The sequence below is a fragment of the Solanum verrucosum genome, unplaced genomic scaffold (genome assembly GCF_900185275.1).
Source record: "Solanum verrucosum unplaced genomic scaffold, falcon-dt-bn FXZP01000180.1, whole genome shotgun sequence".
Classification (NCBI taxonomy): Eukaryota; Viridiplantae; Streptophyta; class Magnoliopsida; order Solanales; family Solanaceae; genus Solanum; species Solanum verrucosum.
Genome location: NW_026020402.1, coordinates 660,107 through 683,948, shown reverse-complemented (window position 1 = coordinate 683,948; position 23,842 = coordinate 660,107). Strand labels below are relative to the sequence as shown.

The 23,842-nt window shown below is 29.5% G+C and overlaps 2 protein-coding genes across 2 annotated transcripts; both read right to left on the bottom strand.

Annotated features, from left to right (window-relative positions):
* Positions 1 to 11,418: 11,418 nt before the first annotated feature.
* Positions 11,419 to 14,218, bottom strand: LOC125840204 (uncharacterized). Its single transcript, XM_049519168.1, has 4 exons — positions 14,071 to 14,218; positions 13,736 to 13,965; positions 13,354 to 13,628; positions 11,419 to 11,633 (listed from the first exon to the last, which is right to left on the bottom strand). The coding sequence occupies exons 1-4, from the start codon at positions 14,189 to 14,191 to the stop codon at positions 11,486 to 11,488; spliced, it is 774 nt and encodes a 257-aa protein (XP_049375125.1). The 5' UTR covers positions 14,192 to 14,218; the 3' UTR covers positions 11,419 to 11,485.
* Positions 14,219 to 15,555: 1,337 nt separating this feature from the next.
* LOC125840203 (delta(7)-sterol-C5(6)-desaturase-like) lies at positions 15,556 to 17,713 on the bottom strand. The gene is made up of 3 exons (XM_049519167.1): positions 17,332 to 17,713; positions 16,858 to 17,163; positions 15,556 to 16,067 (listed from the first exon to the last, which is right to left on the bottom strand). Exons 1-3 carry the CDS (start codon positions 17,546 to 17,548, stop codon positions 15,775 to 15,777), a joined length of 816 nt encoding a protein of 271 aa, XP_049375124.1. The 5' UTR covers positions 17,549 to 17,713; the 3' UTR covers positions 15,556 to 15,774.
* Between the last annotated feature and the right edge of the window lie 6,129 nt (positions 17,714 to 23,842).

The window sequence follows — 23,842 nt, the reverse complement described above, 5'->3', positions numbered from 1 at the left end:
ATAATTATACACTTCGATAAATACTTTCTATGTCCCAATTTATGTGACACATCTCATATTTTGAGATTCAAACTAGTCTATTTTTTATGAGAAAATTTTCATATATCTTTTAAATGTTTTGAATTGACAATTATTGTAACTTATAGTATATTTTATGTAGATTACAAAGATACAAATTCCATTTCAAGAAAATTGAAGATATCATGCATGCGCAAATTTCTGATCAAATTTAAATTGTTTGACTCTCGAAAAATAAAACGTATCACATAAATTGAGACAAAATGAGTATATTTTATATCTGAAAATCTACGTCCTAAAATTTTCTATCAGTCAATTATAGTTGAAATTAAAATAGCACAGCGAATTAATATAAGACAAACAAATGTATAGCAATATAACACTAAACAAAAATCTAGGGGCTGAGGATGGTGACAGAAGAATAAAGAGCACAAAGAAGTAAGGTGCATACAATTTTCATGCACTTAATCATTTGTGCTCTCTATCTTCTGTCAACAACATCTTCCACAACCTCATCTTTTAACATATAATGTAATGCCTTTGTAAGAAAATGGTATTAGCAGGTGTTATAGTTAAGGTACAACAATTCAAATTTTTTATTTGAGATTATTATACACCTTAATAGATATATTTTATATTTTCAGATGAAATACGTACATTTCAACAAACATATTTTATACCTAAATATATTTTAAAATTCCTCATTGGTCAAATTACACTTGAAAATAGAATAGAACTTTGAGTTTACATAAAATAAGAGAAAATATCAAATGACCTCCCAATCTATTGTCAAATTTTCAACTACACACTTATTCTTCGCAAGAGTCCTATTACCTCCCTGAACTACTTTAAAATGAAATAAATAACCCTTAAGTGTTGAGTTGGCATAAAGAGTGTATGTCACTCTCTTTGAGAGAGTAAGTTGCCTATTTTTAAAAAAAAGAATTTCCGTTTTTTTTAATTTTCTTTTTTCTCTCTCTTTCTTTCTTCTTATTTATCTATACAACTATACATTTTTCACCATTATCATTGTTGAAAGCTTTTTCAACAGATGTTTGGTATAAAAATTATAACAACTAATGCATTTTATGAATAAATAATTTTTCAATAGACTTATTTAGAACATATCTAACAAATTAAATTTATTTTTTAAAAAAAGCATACCCATTAATTAATTTATTTTAAAGTCATGGACTCAAGAGTAACAAAATCAAAGTGAAGTAATTGTATATTTAAAAAATATCTTCAAACTTATTAAAAGAAACTAAAACAAAACAATTTCTTCTACATTTCTAAAGAATGATCCTACATGTTCTCCTAAAACCCATGAAGAATCAAAATCAAAAACTCAAATTATAAATTAATCAGGAAAAGTTTAGAAGGAGAAAAAATAAAGAATGGGGAAGAGAAAAGGTGACTTGAAATTTTGTTTTTATAAATTATTAGAGATATATAAATTTATTAAGGTAAAAAATGGTGTTTATTATAGTTAGGGTTGAAAAAATGATTGGGGAAGAAAGGAAGAGGAAAGAGGAGTACTTTTTTAAAAAAATTTAATTAAATGGTGAGATACACGTGTCAAGTGCGTGTATTTCACCACAAGACACATGTCTGGAAATGATAATTCAGGGAGAAAATAATTTCACTTTAAAGTAGCTCAGGGAGTAATAGGACCCCCCGTAAAGCATAAGTGTGTAGTTGAAAATCCTATAATAGATTGGGTGGTCATTTGGCCATTTTCTCTATAAAATAAAATAAAATACAATATAACAAAAATAAACACAATAAAAGTGAGGGGTTGAGGATGATGATAGAAGAATAGAGAGCACAAATGAGTGAGATGTAGATAATTTGATGCATTTTATCATTAGTGCTCCTTATCTTCTGTCAACTACATCTTCACTTCAACTGGCTTAATTTTTAACATATATGAATGATTCACAGGAAGAAGTTACTAGTTGATATTATACCTGACGTACATAATTAATTTAATATTTTTAGATGAGATTGTTATATAACTTAATAAATATATTTTAACACTTTAACAAATATATTTTATACAATTATACCTAAAAATGTATATCTTAAAATTCTCCACCGATCAAACTACAATTGAAATAGAATAACACTATGAGTAAATGCAAAATGAAGAAATATATAATAATATAAATATGATAAAAGAGAGAGATTGAGGATGGTAACAGAAGAATAGCTAGATAGCACAAAGGAGTAAGGTGCAAACAAATTTCATGAACTTCATCATTTGTGATCTCTATTTTCTATCAACAAACATCTTCCACCGTCTCCTTTTCTAAAATACACTAAATATAATTTGGACGACTCTTAAAGAAATGATACAAGTTGGTATTATAGTTGAGCTACAATAGCTTAATTTTTTTAGATATGATTGTTATACACTTCAATAGATATAAATATATGTATATATAATATATAATTTTACATGAAATGGTTACACGTTTCAATATATGTATATTTTATATCTAAAAATATACTATAATTTTTCATCATTCAAATTACAGTTAAAAATAGAATAACATTATATATGCGTTAATATAAGATAAATATTTATATAACAATATAAAAAACGATAAAAAAAAAGGGGGGGGGGGGGGGGGGATTAAGGATGATGACAGAAAAATAAAGAGCACAAAGGAGTAAGGTGCAGACAATTTTCATGCACTTTATCATCTGTGCTCTCTATCTTCTGTCAACAACATCTCCTCTTTTAACATATAGGATCATAGAAAGATGGTTGTAGCAGGTGTTATAGTTAAGGTTCAATAGTTGAGTTTTGTAGATAAGACCGTTATACACTTAAATATCTATATAGTTTATATAATTTTTTTTAATGAAATGGCTATATATATTTGTATTTTATATCAAAAAATTATTTATTGATCAAATTACAGTTAAAATAAAAATAAAAATGATATATCATGAGTTACTATTAGATGAAGATATATATATAAACACGAAAAAAATGAGGGGCTGAGGATAGCGTGACAGAAAACAAAAAAAAGCACAAAAGAAGTGAGGTGCAAACAATTTTATGACTTCAATCATATGTACCGCTCTATCTTTTGTCAACAACATCTTGCATCACTCCTTCTTTCAAAAATGTAATAATAATAATATGGACAACTCTCACAGAAAAATGATAATAGCTAAATATAGTTGACACACCATACTTTAAATTTTTAAAAGAAGATTGACTACTAGCGTGCATGAATGAATGAGGTGTAGATAATTTTCATGCACTTGAGGAGTTCGAGGGGATAATAGAAGAGCAAATTAGATGCACAAACAATGCAAATTAAAACTGGAATTTTCTATTTCTTCTTTGTTTTTGGGGGAAAGAATATAGATAGCTATCAAATGATATCTTGAAGCTAGCTAGCTTTGGATGATATGATGGGTTTCTAGCACTTCTATTTATAGATATGAGATATGAAGTGGTATACTTGTGAAATATTCCTCTTCTTTTTCCCAATTAAAGTAGATTGCTTGAAAGTTTGAAAATCACATATTACTCTATATAGGAGTAATTTGTTATTAATATATAGGGAAAATGGTTCGAAATATATCTGAACTTTGACCGAAATTGATGTAACAATACCAAACTTTAGAAAAGACCTTTTACCCCCCTGCATTATTTAATAGTGTATTTTAAAGGTATATATGTGCCCACGTGAACACGTTACTATTTATAATGATGCATATTTATGATGTCCATGTGGGCACAAATATACCTTTAAAATAACTATTAAATAGTGCAGGGGTAATCCTTTTCAAAGTTCGGTATTGTTACAGCAATTTCGGTCAAAGTTTAGATATATTTCAGACTTTTTCCCCTAATATATAACTTAATTCATTCTCTCTCCATTCTATTTTTTTCCCCTTTAGTTTGTTTTAAAATAATGTCATCTTTTTATATTTAAAAATAATTTAAATTTTATTTCTTCATCCACTCTTAAAATTGGATGATTTTATAATCACATAATTATTATGATATGTTTAATACCATGAATTTGAAAAAAATATTCTTCCTTTGTTAAACTTTGTTTCTGAATTCTGATCAAGTTGCGTATGACATAAAAATGAAATAGTAGAGGTACATTTATCTAGTGAAATAATTTTAGTAGCCCAGTTGGTTGGCTACTTGAACTCCCACCTTGTTTGTGAGGGTTTGATTCCCTGCATTGTAATAATCCCCATTTCTCCTACTTTTTTTTTAAAGAAGATTATATCCAGGAGAGTGTAACAGAAGAGATGGTGATCTTTTGACCAATTAATGCAAGCATTTTCATTAGTTAACTATAACTAATTAATGGATATGCATTCTCAATTTAATTTATGATTATTAACATTAAATGGTTTGGTTCGATGTAAAAGGTCGTGACATCATATATTCTTTCATCTCATTTTATGCCTTGAGCATGTAACTTTTAAAATTTTTATAATCTTAAATTGAAAAAAATATATATTAAATATGTATAACATAATTAAGAAAAATATTCTTCGACTGTGTAGTATTAATTATGTCATATCATTGATTTAAAAGAGTGTAAAATTGAAATGTTGGAATTAAAAGCATACTAAATATTAAAATATAACGTTCCCTTTTAAGTATTCATGAATTGATAAATAACATCAATATCAATGTACTCGGTGTAATTTAAAATCTTTTTTATATATTGACACAAATTTAAGTGGTTTAACACTACTACTATATTTTCGTTAATCGAAACAAAAATTGTATTAAACATAAATTTATGAGTTCATAAATGGGAAAATCTAATGTTGGAATCTCCCAATCGTGCTGAAGGGATGGGATAAAGCCTGCAATTCCCAAAAGGGCAAGTCTAAGAATTGGTGTCAATCCCTTTTTGGACAACTAGCTATGATTCCATTTCAAAATCCCCTTATTTGACTATGTATGTGATAATATTCTTAAATTTATTTTAAAAGGAATAATTTTCTTTAATTTAAAAATGACGTTATATAACCTTAATGACAAACTTTTATAGTCATATAAATATTATAGGCAACACACATCTATTGTACCATTAAATTTACGGAAAAGGGTTAAAATTGCTCGTGAACTAAGCGAAATAGACCATTTATACCCTTCGTTACATTTTGGGATAAAAAATTCCCCCGCAGTTATCCTAAGAGACCACAAATACCTTCAAGAGTTAACACCCCAAATTTTTAGTGACGTGACAAGCCATGTCGGACTAATCCTTCTACCTAAGCGTTGCCAACTAGGATTCACTACAAAAGAACCCGACCTTTAGCGGCGACAAGAGTCGTCACAAAAGCCCAGAATATCGTCACAAAAAGTTTTTTAACATTAAATTCTGATTTTGTGTTTTTTTCTTCATTGCTTTTAAAAAATAAAAAATGATATCGATTAAGGAGGAGTTTGAAGACACTATATGTTTTATTTTTATTTCATGTAAAAGTATAAAATGTACAAGGATGCATTATGTAGTAGGAGATTTGAATCGAGAAGTAATTTTGATGATTTTCATAATAATATTGGATGTTTTTAATATTGATAGTGCAAATTATTTATTTTAAAAAATTAGGTTGCAATTGAAAATTAATTATTATATTATTTTATTGAAAAAATAGGTTTTACTAGCGAATGGTTGTTGCAGCCTTAGTCGCTACTAAAAACCACTCATAACCTTTAGTGACAATATTTCAGGTTTGTAGCGACTTTGTGGCCGCCAAAGGTCAAGTTCTTTTGTAATGAATCCTAGTTGGCAACGCTTAGGTGGAGTGATTATTTCTGTGTGGCTTGCCACATCACTAAAAAAATTAGGTAGTTAACTCTTGAGGGTCCTGGGATAACGGCCGGGTATTTTTTATCTCAAAATGTAATGGAGGATATAAGTGGTCTATTTCGCATACTTTAGGAGTATTTTTGACCATTTTCCGTTAAATTTATAACTAAATTTTCATTTAGTTGCTTTAATTACTCCTATCCTGGTTGAGCATCGTAACACATTATAAAATATTCTTATTAGACACATCTGACTCAAATTTTGAAAATATTTCCGCTTCTACTATCAATCGTCTTTTATGCCAATAAGCTAACAATTTAAAATCCATTACCTCCTTTAATTATACGTATTAAGTTCAATAATAAGCAGTACAACCTCAGGTTTCTTATTCTTAAAAATATACTAATATAAAAAGATTATATGCTAGAGGATTTGTGGGAGAATAATTTGAAGATGGTAGAAGAATAAGCATAAAGTCAAGCTTATGGGGTTAAGACAGGCGTAGATACTAATTAGACCACTTTTGAAAAGAGAAAAAGAACATTTTGATATGATGGGAGTGGGAATAGGGGAAAAGTGAGGATAAGGAAGTTGTGGTAGGGGAATAGGGATTCTCCAAGTTTGCTTTATTCTCCATGGCTTCTTGCTTGGCCACTTGCATGCTTTCCTTTCTTACTTATCACTAGCTTATCCTTCATGCATGCCAATACAATATGTCTTGTCATTTAGGGTGTGTTTTGGTTTATTTGTCTGATTTTAAATTAACACAAAATTTAAGAAAAAAATATTTTTAAATCTTGAGTCTTAAACTAAAGATAACGAACGTAGAGAAGCAAAATGTTCTTGAATCTTGTGAATTATGTTTTGTGAAAAATTAGAACTAAAGACTAAAGAGTTGCTAAAATGAAAAGACATTTTTTCTCAAAGAGAAACTAAAAGAATAAATGAATAACACAAACAAATTGAAACGAAGAAAATATAGAAGCATAGTTAGCACACAAGTCGGTACATATGTTGTTTGTGTTGGAAAATAAAGCTTTTGAAAATGAGAAAATAGCATTTCAACATTGCGTCATTAATCACATAGTCCATAGATATCCGGTTTTGCACTATACACGTCTTTTTTTTTTTTTTGATATTTATATTGGAGTTTCACTTCATTTAAGAGCGAATTGCTTCCTATAATATTGATTAGAATCCTAGTTATCCGACTACAATTTTTGTTGGTTCGTTGGGGTTATTCGCGACCATAGTTCTTACTTGTTTATTTACCTGTATAATTAATAATAATACACATATAAATCTTTTTTGCTTTTGCTTTTAACCATTTTAGATATTTTTAAATATTAGTCCGCTAATTTAAATTTATGCCATATATAGGATGTATTTATTAAACAAGAAGGAGCTATATATATTAGGATTTTCTTAATTCTCAAATATTCTAATTCAAAATATCTAATTAAAGATTGAGAATCTCATCTAATCCCATCGGTTCTTATTTTTCTAACTCAAAACAATTGGAAAAGATGGCTTTGCATGACGCACGACAACAATGAAAATTATGTATGAGAAAAGAAAGCTACATTACTCCTAAAGTTGTATCTCATCTAAGTTCTTTTTTTTGTTTGTTTATGACAATTCTGAAGACACTACTAAAATTTGCTTACCTAAGTGTTTATGTAGGTTTATCCTGCATTTATAGATAGAGTTATCAATCAACTTGTCTATTTATGGTGAATCCGTCAAATAGTTGAAGAAGAAAAATTATATACTATTTGTGCAACTGATTGAATTTAGCTTTTTTCTACTTGTAGGATCACCAACCGTTGTAATGGTGATTCCTCGATGGCGTGAATGTTCCTTTATTTTTACTGGGAAGCTGGCGTTGCACATTTTAATTTGCATACCTAAACACTTTGTTAAGGGAGTGTCAGTTGTGCCTTTGTTCATTACCAGCATGTTTCCTTTGCCCAGGCCTGGACGTTTGTTACCTATATACTATTTTTACTTATACTTTCAAAATATTAAGTATCTTACCAATTTTATTATGATACATGTATTTTTTTTATCAGATACACTAAAATAGGGGAAGAGGTGAGCGAGATTGGGGAGGGAGGCAAGCTAGATTCGTATGTATCCCAGATACATGCGAATTCCAGTACTAGATACACACTAGATACATGTATATATATGTATCCGTAGTGATTCGCGTGTATTTGAGATAGCAGATACATGGAAGAGTGGTGAGAGAGATGGGATAGAGGCGAGATAGGTGAGCAAGATTTGTTATGTATCCTAGATATATGTGAATCTACTTGGATACAATGCATCTAGAACAAATTACACCTAAATTTAGCTCTATATACCTAAGATACATGTATTTGAATGCACCAGAATCTGGTAAGATATGTAATATTGCAAACTAGAGAATAGCTAAGTAATTAACTCCTAAACTAGTGGAATACATGTAGGTTCCCCCATTTTAAATAGAGCAACTTTCACATATAGCAAACAAAAATCATATTTGTATGTTATAGCTATAGTTTGTATAATTGCGCTCCATAGCAAAGTTTGTTTGCTATTGAGCTTTTGATTTGTATAATTCGCTGGATACATCTAATTTTATATAAATTGTTCAGTTTTGTATAAATTCATTTATACATTGTAATTTGTATAATAAGATATGTATTTGTATAATTATAAGTGTATAGGACGAAAATATATGTATTTGTATTTGTATATACACTTTTCTCTCGCTTTATACAAACACAAACACATTTTATACCGAAATGTATAAAATGACTAATTGTATACCGAATCAGATGGCAAAAAATTGGATGTTTGTTGCGAATTACAAATAAAATAAGTTATGACTATAACATTTAATTTGAATTAATAATTTGCTATTTCATACAATTTTTCCTTTTAAATAAGTAGGTTGACCCCACGTGATCAACAACCCAATAATAATGGGTTGAAATTGATATTTTTTGGCCCAACAAAAGAAAAGACCAACTCAGTCTGACCCGTCAAATTTCAAAAATACGTGTGGGTTAAACTAAAAGATCTAGGCTAGACCATATTGATAGTTGTACCGTCACATCTTCATATTACTAAATAATTTTTTATACGATATCATCCAACAGATTGTATGACAAACAAATGGATTACATCTTATTAATCAAATGGAAAGTGTTAATGAAACTGTGAAGTGATATACTAGTTGAAATTGGTTCTACAAAACACATCTTTAGTTTTTATTTTATAGAAATATTGCAGAGAGTAAAATGCCAGCTCTATTGTATCAATTAATTGAGTAGCTTGCGATGATATCATTATCTATGCAAGTTAATTAGAGTCAATCTTATAATAAAGATCATAGGATGAAAACAACATAATATTTACATTCATCTTTCTCTATCAATATTTGAATTAATTGATTTTTATTGTTGGTGTGACCATTTTAATATTATACAAATTGTTACATATTCACATTGCCATTGCCACACTAAGTCTTTGCTGAAATATATGGCATTTGTGCCTAATTACTCATGGTCAATTAATGACCAGAGGGCATAAGGCATATTGCTTTCTGAACGTTGGCAATGGAACATTGGCATCTGCACGTTAGTGCATTTGTTGCCCTCAACTTTAATTCATTCTTTACTCCTGTATTATCCTTGTAACCTATGTAACTCCTAAGACCATTATCTTCACTATTTACTACCCCATTATCTTCCTATTCATTGCTAGGAAGACTTCTTCTAGTATAAATAGTGGTGTGGTCTTCATTTGGTTTGGAAAATATACAACACACAATACACAAGAAAAATATAAAGTGCATAAAGTTTGTCAAAAAAGAGAGTTCTTATTAGTTGAAGGAATGTGTTTCTTTTGTGGAGCTTTGTACTCAACTTTTGTCCAGAGTTGTTTAGTTATATATTGTGATTAGACTGTTGTATCCTGAAGGAGACAAGTCAAGAAGGACTACTGCTGGACCGGTGAAAACATTTGTTGCAGTGAGCTTGAATCTCCTTAAAGAGAGCGAGATATCCGCGCCTCAGCCTGAAGAGATTTATTTTCTTCATTTTATTTTCAGTTGTAATCTTGTAATTCTGTTATTTTGTAATATTTCACTTAACACTTATTATCTATAACTTTCTTGTTAAAAATTTAAGAAATTTACATGAGACCAACTGCTAATTTTTTTTTTTTAAAAAACTGAAATTGAAAACAAGAAGATTGAGAGAAGGGAAGCTGATTGAAACTCATGTGGTGCTCGTAGTAGGTTTTGGTGAAGAAGAAGTGGATTTTTTTAAAATCTAAGTCAGAATAGTTGGGGAAGGACGGGAATAGAAAGGATGTTTGAAAATCAAACATAAATTGCCTATAATTTATTATATTCTTGTATAACGAGTTTGTATTTGAATTTTTCTATCGAATATTTAACTCTATTTTATGAGATTCCATTTTCTTTTATTTCTCCACTGCTTAGAAAATAGCTAAAAATTTAGAAAATTATATTTTTGATTGTTATAATTTCAAAAACAACATCAATGAAGCATATCATCTCTAATTTCTAGTTTTTATTGCTATCTCTTGGCCCCACAAGTAGAGGCGAACCCACCTTTGCTAGTGGGTGCCACCCGTTAACTTCGAAAAAAATCATATATATATATATATATTGAGAAGCTGGCAGAAACTAGGATATACTCCCTCGGTTTCAAAAAGAATGGTTTAGTTTGACTTAGAACGGAATTTAAGAAAAGAAAATAAACTTTTTAATCTTGTGGTTCTAAATTGAAGTTATGTCAAATGTATTAAAAATGTCCTTTAATCGTGTGGTCTTAAACATGCCACATGGAAAGTTGAAGTTAAAGTGTTGCCAAAAAATGAAAGGGATTATTCTTTTTTAAACAGACTAAAAATGAAACTAGGTTGTTCTTTTTTAAACAGAGGAAGTAATTAATAGTGCACCGATAGGAGCATAAGGGTGTTCTTGTGTTGCTATTACAAGGCAGAGGAGCCACCCGCGAGACTATGATTCGATACCTATTGCTAAAGTGCCAAATTTCTTTGTTTTTATTTTAAATTTAGCTTAGACCGAGAGATCATATGTGTTGCACGAAGACTCCTCATATAACAATTGTCTAACCCGATGCCAAACTTTTATTTCCTCTTTTAGTTTTCAAGCCAAGTTGCGCTAAGTACACTAAACTTTTGCTCCTTTAATTTATTCTTTTGTTGTCTAAATTTTTCTTTCGATCTTTTTTTTTTTTTTGTTACACTAGGGGATTAGAGTAAGAAGAGGGGACGGTGAAAATTGAACTAACACTTCTTACGTCAAAGACTTCCATCAATATCACTAAACTATACATTTTGGTGGCGATCTTTTTCTATTCATCATAAATAAATTAGTGCCATTTATATGGGTGGGGTGAAATCACACTTCCGAGTATCTTGCCAACTACATAGTTTATTCATCTCATTTTTATTTTATTTTTTTCTTCAAAATTAAAAACCTATAAATATCATGGTAAAATGTAACAAAGTAATTTTAGCAATAGAAATAGAATCAATTTGCCGGAATAGATAGTTGATAGATAATATGCAAATTACAAATGGTGTTAAAATAAGAATGGAAAAGAGATTATTCAAGAAATAGTGGAGCCATGAGCACTTGTTGTCTTTAAATCTTGTATAATTTCATCACAAGTGGACTTGCATTGCTTGGGCAACAGACAAGTCCTCGTTAATTGTGGTAGCTTCTCCAATATGAGTTCCCCATCCAATGCCAATACTCTGCCACATGCATTGAATTGTATTACAGACAAAAATTAGTGCAAAGATCATTGTACCAACTACTCTTGAAATAGCCTACGTAATATAAGTATAACATGAAGGTGTGTGCTATACGGTCAACTTTATCCGGTTGAATTTGAATGTGTTACGTCAGCATAAAATATAGGCAAAAGGGACAAATATATTCTTGAACTATCGTAAATTGTATGTAGATACCCTCTGTCATACTTTTGGGACATTGGTGCCCTTGCCGTCCAAAAACTAGAGTATATATGTCCTTCACTCTAACGGAAGACTAAATACGGACACGTGGCGCAATCTTATCCGTTGATCCGATATTTGATAAATATCAGGTCGGTGGATAAAATTATGACACGTGTATGTCCGTTAGTATAAAGGGTATATATGCTCTAGTTTTTGGACTGCAAGGACATCAATGTCCCAAAAGTATGACGGAGAGTATCTGCATACCTTTTACAATAGTTCGAGGATATATTTGTACTTTTTCCCTAAAATATATATAAAAGTAAAAAAAATAATGTGTCCATGGACAATAAGATCCTAGTTAAATTAAGACGTGTCACTAAAATTTCGATTATAATTTAGGGGCGTACAATTAATCAATTATACATCCTACATATATAATTCCAATAAAAGATATTGTGATCGTCTAGAAGTGCTGGCGAGCACGCCCCAAAGTAATCATGGCAAAGGAGTGGATAAAAGGATTAAAGTTGCACACATTGCGTATAAATAATATTTGTATTATGTGTATAATTTAACAGATTATATTAAGTTATTACGCTATTTTCTAGATTATACGGGCCATGAAAATAATAATACTTTGTTTACTTTATTTGAAATTTTCATAGTTGGAGTTGATATTGTGTTTGATCATACTTTTTGTAATAAATATTTAGAATTTGAATATTTTTAAAAAAAAAAAACATGAAATATAAATTAAATGGTGTTATTTTATAAGAATAAAAAAATTAGTATAAGTTTGAAAAAGAAAAAAAATTATAAAATTAAAAAATTGAAAATAGGGTTTGGGGTATTTTTCAAATTTTACATTTCAAATAGAATTTTAAGTTGTATTTAAAAATTTTATGGCCAAATTTTAGTTTTTTTAAATCAGTAAAAATTTCTCATGGCCAAACAGTTCATATGAAATCATGCTTGCAATTAAGAGTTGGTACTATTTATTATTGTAGATATTCAAACTTAGCCTCATAATATAAAAAAGAAGAAGTAGGAAGATAGTGCGTAAAACTAAAACTTTATAATAAATTTAATAACATATCTAGTAGGGTAAACATATATTTTATTTTTATCTTTGTGAAATAAAAAAATTGTTTCTAAAAGATCCTTTATTCGAGAGAGTTATCTTTCAGAAAATTATTGAAAAGAATAATGAACTATGATATAAATACTAAAGATAGAAAAAGTATGGCGACATAAATATTAACGATAATCAAAGTAAAAAAAAATTAAAAATAATATAATGCTTGGTAAGCCATAAACTCTGTTGGAAATATATATCTCAAAGTCTAAGAAAAGCCAACTAAAGTCAACTTTATTTCAAAATTAATTTGTCAAATTGGAAGTGCTTATTCAATATGGGTCCCAAATCTTGCGTGTCAAAAATTAATAAAAGCCAAATTTTCACTATATTAGAAAAAAAAACTTATCATGACTTTTAGTTAACACGTTCACATACCCGTTAAGTTTGCAGGCAATGTAAGAGTCCACAAATTGTTCAGTGCTTCTTAAGCTCAAACTTTCACAAAGCCTGTAATGCTTCTGGAGATAATACTTCTGATGTTGATTCTCCGCAACAAAAAATTCACAATCACTAATTAAGAAACTTAATTTCGTTAGAATCCTCCTATTAAGCTTCATTTGCCGCCTTATCTTTGATTGTTGTGCTTGTTTCCTCTCTTCTTCTGTTGAACAGAATATAGCAGATCTCAGATGCGTACTTAACCCAAAATTCTGCATAACAATAACATGCCTCGTGTCACTTGTATGTATAAGAAATAAAGGAAGACTTTTAATGGATAGGTAGCAAAAATATGTTACTAGAAGATTGAGAGACTAACAAGGGAATTTTTATTGGTTGGATCATGAGTATCCCAGAAAAAATCGCAAAGAGATTTGTAAGATACAAATCTGTTATCATATGTGATTTTCACTGCTTCAGTATGTCCTGTGTTTCCTTCAGAGACATCTTTGTAGGAAGGTTTTCTCATAGTTCCTCCATAATATCCTGTTGCAGTTCTTACGACTCCTTCGAATCGACCATATGCTGCTTCAACATCATAGAAACTATCTACAATTTTACCAAATTGACATATACGCGTCTGTTACGTGTGTACATATTATCAGTTGCTCTGAAACAGATACAAATTAAAAGAGAGAAAAACAGAGTACGTACCTCCAGCAAAAATTGCTTGACAGAGGAATTCTGCTGGAATGTTGTTATTAACAGTGTTTTCCGAATCAGAGTTGTCTGAATCGTGAGATTTGCTCCGTCCAAGTAATTTGTAGTAATGCATAATTGACAAAATTCTGTAATTGATACAAGGGAATGAGTCTAATTTATGCTTTTGTCTTTAAGAAAAGAGGGAAATGCGTGTGAATGTATATAATAAACCAAACAATCCTTCTGAAAAAGCTGTGTCGTATGAACGTAGAAAATGGAGAGACTGAGAAGCCAAATACGTATTGCCTAATTTAGAAAACCTTGTGTGGTAAGAGACAGAACACCTTTATAATAGGAATAAATATCTAATATTTTTATCACATTTATTAATTTTCCTTGTATTTTGAAATTATTATTATTTCACATCAGATACAACTAAATACACTCTATATAGATATGTATTTGATGTGATTCGCATGTATGTAGAATATCAAATACGTAAGGAAGATATGAGAGTGACAAGCAAGACAAGAGGGAGGCGAGCGAGATTTGTTTACCTAGATATATGTGAATTCACTATAGCGTATCTAGAACAAATTTACCTATGAATCCATCAAAATCTGATAGATTCGTAATATCATAAACTAATATGTATCAAAGTGATTAGATTATGAGAAAAGATAATGCAATGTATGGGGTGATGTAATCTGAGAGGCCGCAGGAACACATGTTTACACATCTGATGGTACATGCCTTCATTTTGTTTGGCCGGTGATGTTGTCTACACTTGGTCGGGTGATGTCTCCTTCTTGGAAAATCAATAACACAATATGACATTATATCACTTATCTTCTGGTCATTAAATTTTGAAGTTAAATATTCAAAAAATTTACAACTTTCATAGTTATATTTTTTTTAATTTAAAATTTTATTGGGATACGTATGTATTTTACCCTGTGAACCAATTCTAACTTAAAACAAATAGGTCCTTCTGACCCTGATCAATTCAAATGCTATTGATTGCCGTTGAAATTTGTCAAGCCATACGAATTTTGCCAATGCAGACTTCATGGTCGAAGGACAATCATAAGGCCTTTCATTTCCATTAGGGCAAATGTATTTTTTCCCATTGTTACAACGGCGGATATTAAAGAGGTATCTTAACTTTCTTTAACAAGAGAGTGTAGACATTTGGATACAACTTGATTATATATTTGGTAGATCTAGCACCATTTGCATTCATCAAGCATGAGAGAGAAGGTAGACGCTCACCCACCCGAATTCTGCCATTATGAGTGAATGTTAAAATATGTACATAATTGCTCCAATTGAAATACTAAGAATAATTCTACTTTTCTATCAAGAGTAGCCTTTTTAGTGCTAGCTGAACGTAAAGTAATGACTTTTGTACAACATAAGAAGACAACAAGATTTAAGTCCTATCCGCACTATCGTAAATGTTCGATACAGATTCCAAATCCACGAGATACTTTCTCTTTGAATCTCTTGCTTCTTTCCTCAATAACAATATCTCAAGTGCATCAAGAGCATTTCACAGTACTTTTCCTGGATAATATTTTTTGTCTAAACATTGAAAAACCACTAGTAAAATTTACATCCATGAAATGCACACACAACAAATTCTAAATGAAGCACCAACCATTCTGCAACCTAATAAATAAGATGATGAATAACAATTCGTTACAGAGATGAATGTTACACTTTCTTGACTTCATCTTCAACAGGATCGCGAAGAGTTCCAAACATCCAGTCCATCCATATTGTGTAGTGACCATAATTATGGCGGTACGTAGTATGGTGGATGGTATGGTAACCGGCACCCATTACAGGCCAAACCTTCGCATGTATACAGTCATGAATATTTGCAGTCCATATGGCTTCTATGAATAAGAGAGCAATGTGTGTGGTAAAATGCACAGGCAACAGAAAAAGAGCTACTACGTGTGGCACTGCCTGTAGTATTCCATCCAATGGGTGGAACGCCAAACCTGATTTCCAAAGCAGCAAGCCATTCATGTTAGTGATCAACTTGGAACACAACTCCGGGATTAAGAGACATTTGAATATCGTACAAGCTCGAGAGAAAATATCATACAATTAGAATACAGAGAAAACCTATCATTTTTTATTGGACTAAACTTGCAATGTGGTGAAGATTGTTTTGTTAATCATGGTGTCTAGGTCAGCTTTTGCGCGCCTCCACTAATTCCACGGGATACATGTCAGCCCTCACTAGCAACAAGTACTCGCTAAAACAATGTGGTGAAGATTTGACAACCAATTTCCTCGAACATTTAAGCTTTGGGGAAATAGGTAAAACATTTCCTCGATTCAGAAAATCCTAGCATGGTTTCAACAGGGGAACCAGTCTTGTGATGCATCAATATCTATTCTCAATGTCATGCAGTTAGACTTTACAAGTCATTGAAATGGTGATGAGATGTATGAAGCAAGTTAAGCTTTTCGAAACTAGATTTATCTTGGAAAAAAAGAAGTAGTGGATGAAGAAATTCCAATAAACCGTTTTCTTACAATGCTCTCTAATTCAGTTTAGTATTAATATAGTGGGCCTCTTAACGATATGTAACCACTTCATCCCCCCTTCGATCCCCTCTAACCAATGATTGAGATGTGAAAATTTAGATTGTGAGTTGGTTTGCAATCACAGAGGAAAATGTCAAAGCACAACGAGCAACAAGTTATCTACAAAGCAGGAGGAAGAAGTGGGGCAGCTGAAGTTGTTTTCAAAATAGAAGATAGTTATGAGATGAAACTTACCAGCAAATGGGGAGAGTGTATTTTGCTTGTTGTATATATGATGTGTAGCATGGAGATACTTGTACAGAGGTTTTATGTCATGCAACTCTCGATGCATCCAATAGATACCAAATTCTACTATTACCAGATAAAGTGCAACATAGATAAGGTAGGGCATCCATCCGACATCGCTTATTCTTGAGAAACATTTAGTCCACCCATTTTCAATCATGTACTCAGAAAGTGATGGAAGGGCACAGTACCATGGCATAGCTTTCATTGCAACTCCTATTTGCAAGAGCATAGCTTTATTTGAAGCAATGGCATCTGCAATCACATGAGACTGACTATATGAAGCAAAAATGCAGACTTACCACTATTAAAGCATAAGTCATATTTATTGAGAAATTGATGGCTTAGAGATCATCAATTAATACTTAAGTTGGATCTCTAATTTTAAATCTAAATCTCATAACCATTAAAAAAAGAAGTTACCTTTAGGTAGATAAACATTGCGTTTTAAGTAATAGATGTAGAAGCACCAAAGAAAACCAGAAAGAAAGTAAAGCAAGACTCCACCGATGTAGTTGCGAAGCCATCCTTGAAACCAATGAGGGAGTGGTCCCCACCATGATTCCGGCAAGAATGTGCCCAGAACAATCCTATTAAAAAACGACGTCTCCTCTACAAATAAATTCAAGTAGTTGTCCATTTCACTAGATTCCGATGGGAGAAGAGACTAGTGGGTGGGGGCGGCACACAATTCTTTTGTTGACTTGTCACAACTAGTGTGAATGAATGAATGAATATATATATCTGGGAGTTGGGGATTGTTTTGGGTTTGCCTCTAAATATCTGTCAATTGTTCTGATCTGGCTGTCTAGCTGCGCGCCGCCGGCCTTCATTGCTTTAGAAAAAGGTTCAATTATATTCATCTATCATCTTTGATGTAATAGCGGTGTCATTTCTATTTGATTTTTTATAAGAGTATTATTTATTTTGTTCATTGATTTTTTATTTGTGAATATATTAAATCAAATATTAAGATATTTATTATCGAATTTTGTATTGATTTAACAGATAAGAAAATCTTCATACAATCATATATGAGTGTATATTTATAAATAAAAATACAAGTGCAACACAAATTTCTATATTAATCACTTTTATTTAAGTTAAAATTGTCTCTAATGATTTATGCAATAAATTGCGAAAATAACATTAATTATTTATCTTTATCTCAATCAAATGAAAAAATAAAAAGTAATACTAGTTTGTGTCTAGAAGAAAGGCGTCGCAATAAAGAGGCTGAGAGGTCAATGTATATTGCTTACGACGGAAAGTAATATTACAGTTTAGAAATTAGGGTTGATAATATATTAAAATCACTATCATACAATTAGGAATAAAATAATAATTTTAACATATTTATTAAATGAAAAATTATGAAATAGTCAAAATTAGCAATCTATTTTTGGAAAATAGCTATAGATGTAATAGTATAGGACAGATGTAAAGTAGAAATAGTATAGGACAAATGTAAAGTAAGTAGAAGCATCTCTACTTGTATAAATAGAGAGCCATTAGACACATCTAAGGCAAGACTTTCTCGACGGACTGCAAGCCTCTTTATAAATAAAATACTCTCAAATAAATAAATATCAAGTTTTAATCTAAGCTATGGAGCAAAATATACCAGATCTCATAGAAAAACATGTATATATATTTATGATTATGCATAGCTAAATCTATTAATTCCTGAATATCATAACATGATTAAATAAGTTCATACTAGTTATTATATACTAGAATTATTTGAAGCATGTTTTCTAGTTTGTTAACATGAGGAAAAAAGGAAAAACTTTCAGACTATGTCATCCTAAAGTTGAAACCATAGGCAAGGAAGCCGTGAGGGGAGTAAACAGAGTTGAGGCGCTGTTAGGAAGGGAGTACCTTTGAAAGTACGATGTTAATAGTGACAGGAGAACATGGTTGAAAATAATCTGGTTTATAGTAATCTAATATGAATAATATTTATTATGCATATGATATAAGAGAATTATTGATTAAACAGCAGAACATTAATATGACTACTTATCTACATGATAAAATGATATTAGCTTATGAAACACTGATTTTATATATTCTAAAAAATATAAAAATAATTGAATTAAGAAGAATGATATGGAAAAAAAATATTTGAATTAGAAGAATTAGAACTAGCAACTCAAACCTGGTATGAAATAGACGAAATAGATGAAATATATGATCTAGAACGAATTAATATTAATGATTTAGAATTAGAATACTTAGACTAATGATAAATTACGAATATTTTCAATATTGGCAAGAAACAACTGAAGAAATAACTTTACTAGTAGATCTAATAAAAGAAAATATAGAAATATATCAAAGAACCCAAGATATACAATACATAGAATACATTCTAGAAAATATAAGAGAAATAATTAGACTAATACCCTTATGGAAAGAATATTATGATAAAGCTTTCAATGCTTAACAACATACTCACAAAATTGCAAAATTGGTATCAGAGCTATGGATATGAGTAGTATAGAAGATATGGATAGTAAAGAACAACACAAATATGAATTAATCAGGACGATTATAGAGAAACGCTATGAGTTAAAACATAAACAAGAAAGACTTAAATATAACATATACGCAGGAGTATGCCAAAAATCTCTACTAGCTCAAAGAAGAACAATATTTGAAATACAACTACAAATACAACAAATAGAATATAAACTAAAGCTCAATCTATAATGAATAAAGAAGAATTTGCTATAGATGAAAAAACCTATGAAAATCAAGACGGATTAAAAATAAAAACAATATTTTCAAGCTTAGGAAGGAGATATAAAAAAATAGATGAAAATTTATATTTATGATAGAGAAAGAAACAGTGAAACTAGAAGATAGTCTAACAGTCATGGTACGAATAACTAAAGAAAATGAAGAAATAGACAGGAAAAAAGAGATAGAAATTATTAAACAACAAGCAAGACTAGAAATAAAACAAATAGAAGAAATAAAAAATGATAGGATAATTGCCCTAGAAAAAGAATTAGCCACACTAAAAGAACTATATGTGACTAAACAAAAAGAAAGAGAACTTGAAACAAAATTGAAAGATGAAATAGAAAAATTCAAGAAAGATTACAAATCGAAGAAAAAGAAGAACCAGATATAAGAATAGATGATATAAATCATATAAATGAAGACCAAAGTTCAGATATAAGCGAAACATATACAAAAATGTTGGCAAATCTAGAAGATAAAAAATCTACATAAATAAATACAGGAGATATTAAGGATACAAAAGCAAGTACATCAAGAGTTAAAAACCCCAGAGAAGTAAATCTCAATTATTATACGGTTAATTATGAACAATCTGATAGATATGATAGTATATGGAATAAAATATTAAACAGAAAATGGACACCAACTCCAGTTACTACACAAAATAATTTTTTAGATCTAGACTACGTAACATATATAAATAAAACAATTCAATTATGGGTAGAATATATATCAAAACAACTAATAGATAATAAAATAGGAATGACAGAAGTACCAGGATATATAGAAAGGACACTTATATGAACAGTAAAACTATGGTTACAAAATCTAACAGACGAAAGTATAAAAACATTAAAAAATAATAAAAGGATAGATGGTGAAATAGCAACAACCCCAATTGACATATTAAATAAATATGAAATAGCTATACGGAATGAATTTAGTAGTACGACTACAGAAATAGAGGAACAAAATAAGGAAAAATAACTAAACAAATATTTAATGTTAAAATTAGCAATATGTAATATGTGTTATATAGAAGAATGTGTATTTAGAGAATATTATTATAAATGAACATATAGTACAGAAGAAGGAAAAGAAATACGAAGGTTATAGTTTACAAAATTACCAGAATCCTTTAGCTCAAAATTAATAAAAGACTGGAATGAAGCAGGACTACAAGATACTTTAGGAGCAAAAATAAGATACTTACAAAAATGGTATTCAGAAATATGTGGAAAATATAGAGAAGAAATAAAAATGAAAAAAATCATAATAAAAAACTTAGCATGTTGTAAAGATAAGATAGCACCCCAATTTGGATGTAATGATAATTATTATAAAAAGAAATATAGAAAATCGGGTAAATATAGAAAATATAAAACCCAGTATAAGTACAAAAGACCTCGAAGAAGATACTACATAAAAAATCATAATAACAAAAGACCATTTATACAAAAGAAAAAAATAACTGGTACCTGTTATAATTGTGGAAAACTAGGACATATAGCTAAAGATTGTAAATTACCCCAAATCCTAAGAAAAACAAATATCTGAAGTAATAATAGATAATGAAGAAGAATATACACAAATAGAATATATAGATTATGAGTTAGAAAGTGATGATAGTATATATGAACTATCCAAAAATGAAGAAGAAGATAATTTCTATGATAATATAGATGACTGAAAAAGACGTACAAATAATAACTCAAGACGATCATATAACTGAAGAATCTACGGAACAAAAAGTAATATTCGATATTAATATATTTGAACAAATAAAAGGAAAAGAACTAGACTTAAGTGTAGAAAAAATATTTAAAGTACCAATAATAAAAAAATTGTTTAAAAGACAAAAGGAAGAATATTACGTGGTAAGCCAAAAAGAACATATAATAGATTGTAAATATACCAAAAAAAAAGCAAAAATACCAATAATAAACAAAAAAATATAAGAAATTAAAGCTAGAGACCCAATAAAATATGTACACCTAGGAGGAACAGAAATATTAATAAAAGCATGTTTCAGAGAAGGAATAGATACACCAATAGAAATATATCTAGCAGATGACAGAATAGTAGAACCTATAGAAAAAAGTATAATAAGTGCAGAAAAAGGAAATCTAATATACCAAAAATTCAAATTTATAATAAGCGCCAATTATTTAGTGGCAGTAATGATAGAAACATAGATAAATCCCTAGTATTATATTGGAAAATGTCAGGAATAGAGTTAGCCCTAGGGAGTAAGATATTTACAGCAAGATGTAAAAATCTATATGTACTAACAACAAAGCATAAAATAACAGCAAAAAATAAGATAAATAGAATAAAGATAGAAAATCCTTTTGAACAAATTGTTACAGTAATAGATAATAATGATTACAGTTACAAAGAAATAGATATAGAAGAAGATTTAGAAATAGTAAGTGACAGAATAAGCACATCAAAAAGAATAAAAGGAATAAACTACAGTAATGAAACACCTCAACCTTTAAGAAAATCAATAGAATATCAAATGACAAAAGATATAGAACCATACCATTACTATATAACTGGAATAATGGAACAAAGAAAATATATTATAATAATAAACACTGGTCAAGAAGAAAATTACATAACAAGAGAGTTAGTAACAGAAGATGAAATAACCTCTAAAGAACGAACGTGCTCAGAATTACCAAAAGAGTTAATAAATTCTGAGGAAACAGCTGAAAAAGAAATAATTATTGGAGGAATAGTAATACTAATAAAATTCAAAATTTATCAAGGAGATAACATAATATTAGGAATAAAATGGTTAGAAGAAATGAAACCATATAATTTAGAAAATACACAATTAACCATAACATATAAAAACAAGAAAGTCATAATAAAAAGAACAATATGAAAATATACATACTTGAAAAAATAATAATAGAAAATTACTACAATAGACATTATACCCCTATGTTAGATACAGGAGCAGAAGGTAATATGTGCAAACACAATTGCCTACCAAAAGAAAAATGGGAAAAGCTAAAAACACTTATAGTAGTAACAGGATTCAATAATGAAGGAAGTATGATAACATATAAAGCAAAGAATATAAAATTACAAATATGGGATAAAATATTAACTATAGAAGACATATATAGTTACGAATTCATAAATAAGGATATGCTTTTAGGAATGTAATTCTTAGAAAAACTATATCCCCATGTGATAACAAAACCACACTAGTGGTTCACTACACCATGTAAACAAAAGGTAGGAGCAAAAAGAGTAAACAACAAAAATAGGAAAACCACACCATGGATCAAAGGAAGTGAGAATATTACCCAAAAATTAGAAAATATCAAAGAAATTAACCATAATATCGAATTAATTGTCTTTTCTATAGATAAACTAAAACTAATTCAAGAAAAACTAGAATCACTATATAGTGAAAATCCCTTGAAAGGATGGGAAAAACATAAAACAAAAATAAAAATCGAATTGATTGATGATAATGCCATAATAACCCAAAAACCATTAAAATATAATTTTAATGATTTAACAGAATTCAAAATGCACATAAAAGAGTTACTGGAAAATAATTATATACAAGAAAGTAATAGTAAACATACAAGTCCAACATTTATAGTAAATAAGCATAGTGAACAAAAAAGAGGAAAAAGTAGGATACTATAGAAATCTAAATGCAAATACAAAAATATATAATTACCCAATACCAAACAAAGTATTAAAAATAAGACAAATCCAAGAATACAATTACTTCAGCAAGTTTGATTGTAAGTCAGAATTTTACCATCTAAACTTAGAAGAAGAATCTAAAAAGTTAACAGATTTCACAGTACCACAAGGATTTTATGAATGAAATGTATTACCTTTTGGATATAAAAATGCACCAGGAAGATACCAACATTTTCTGGATAATTACATTAACCAACTAAAAAATTGCATAATATACATAGATGATATATTATTATATTCAAGAACTCAAGATGAACATATAAAATTGCTAGAAAAATTTATACATATCATAACATACTCAGGAATAAGTTTAAGTAAGAAAATGTCAGAAATAATGAAAACACAAATAGAATTTCTAGGAATACAAATAGATAAAAATGGTATAAAAATGCAAACACACATAGTACAAAAAATAATAAATTCTGAAGAACAAATAAATACGAAA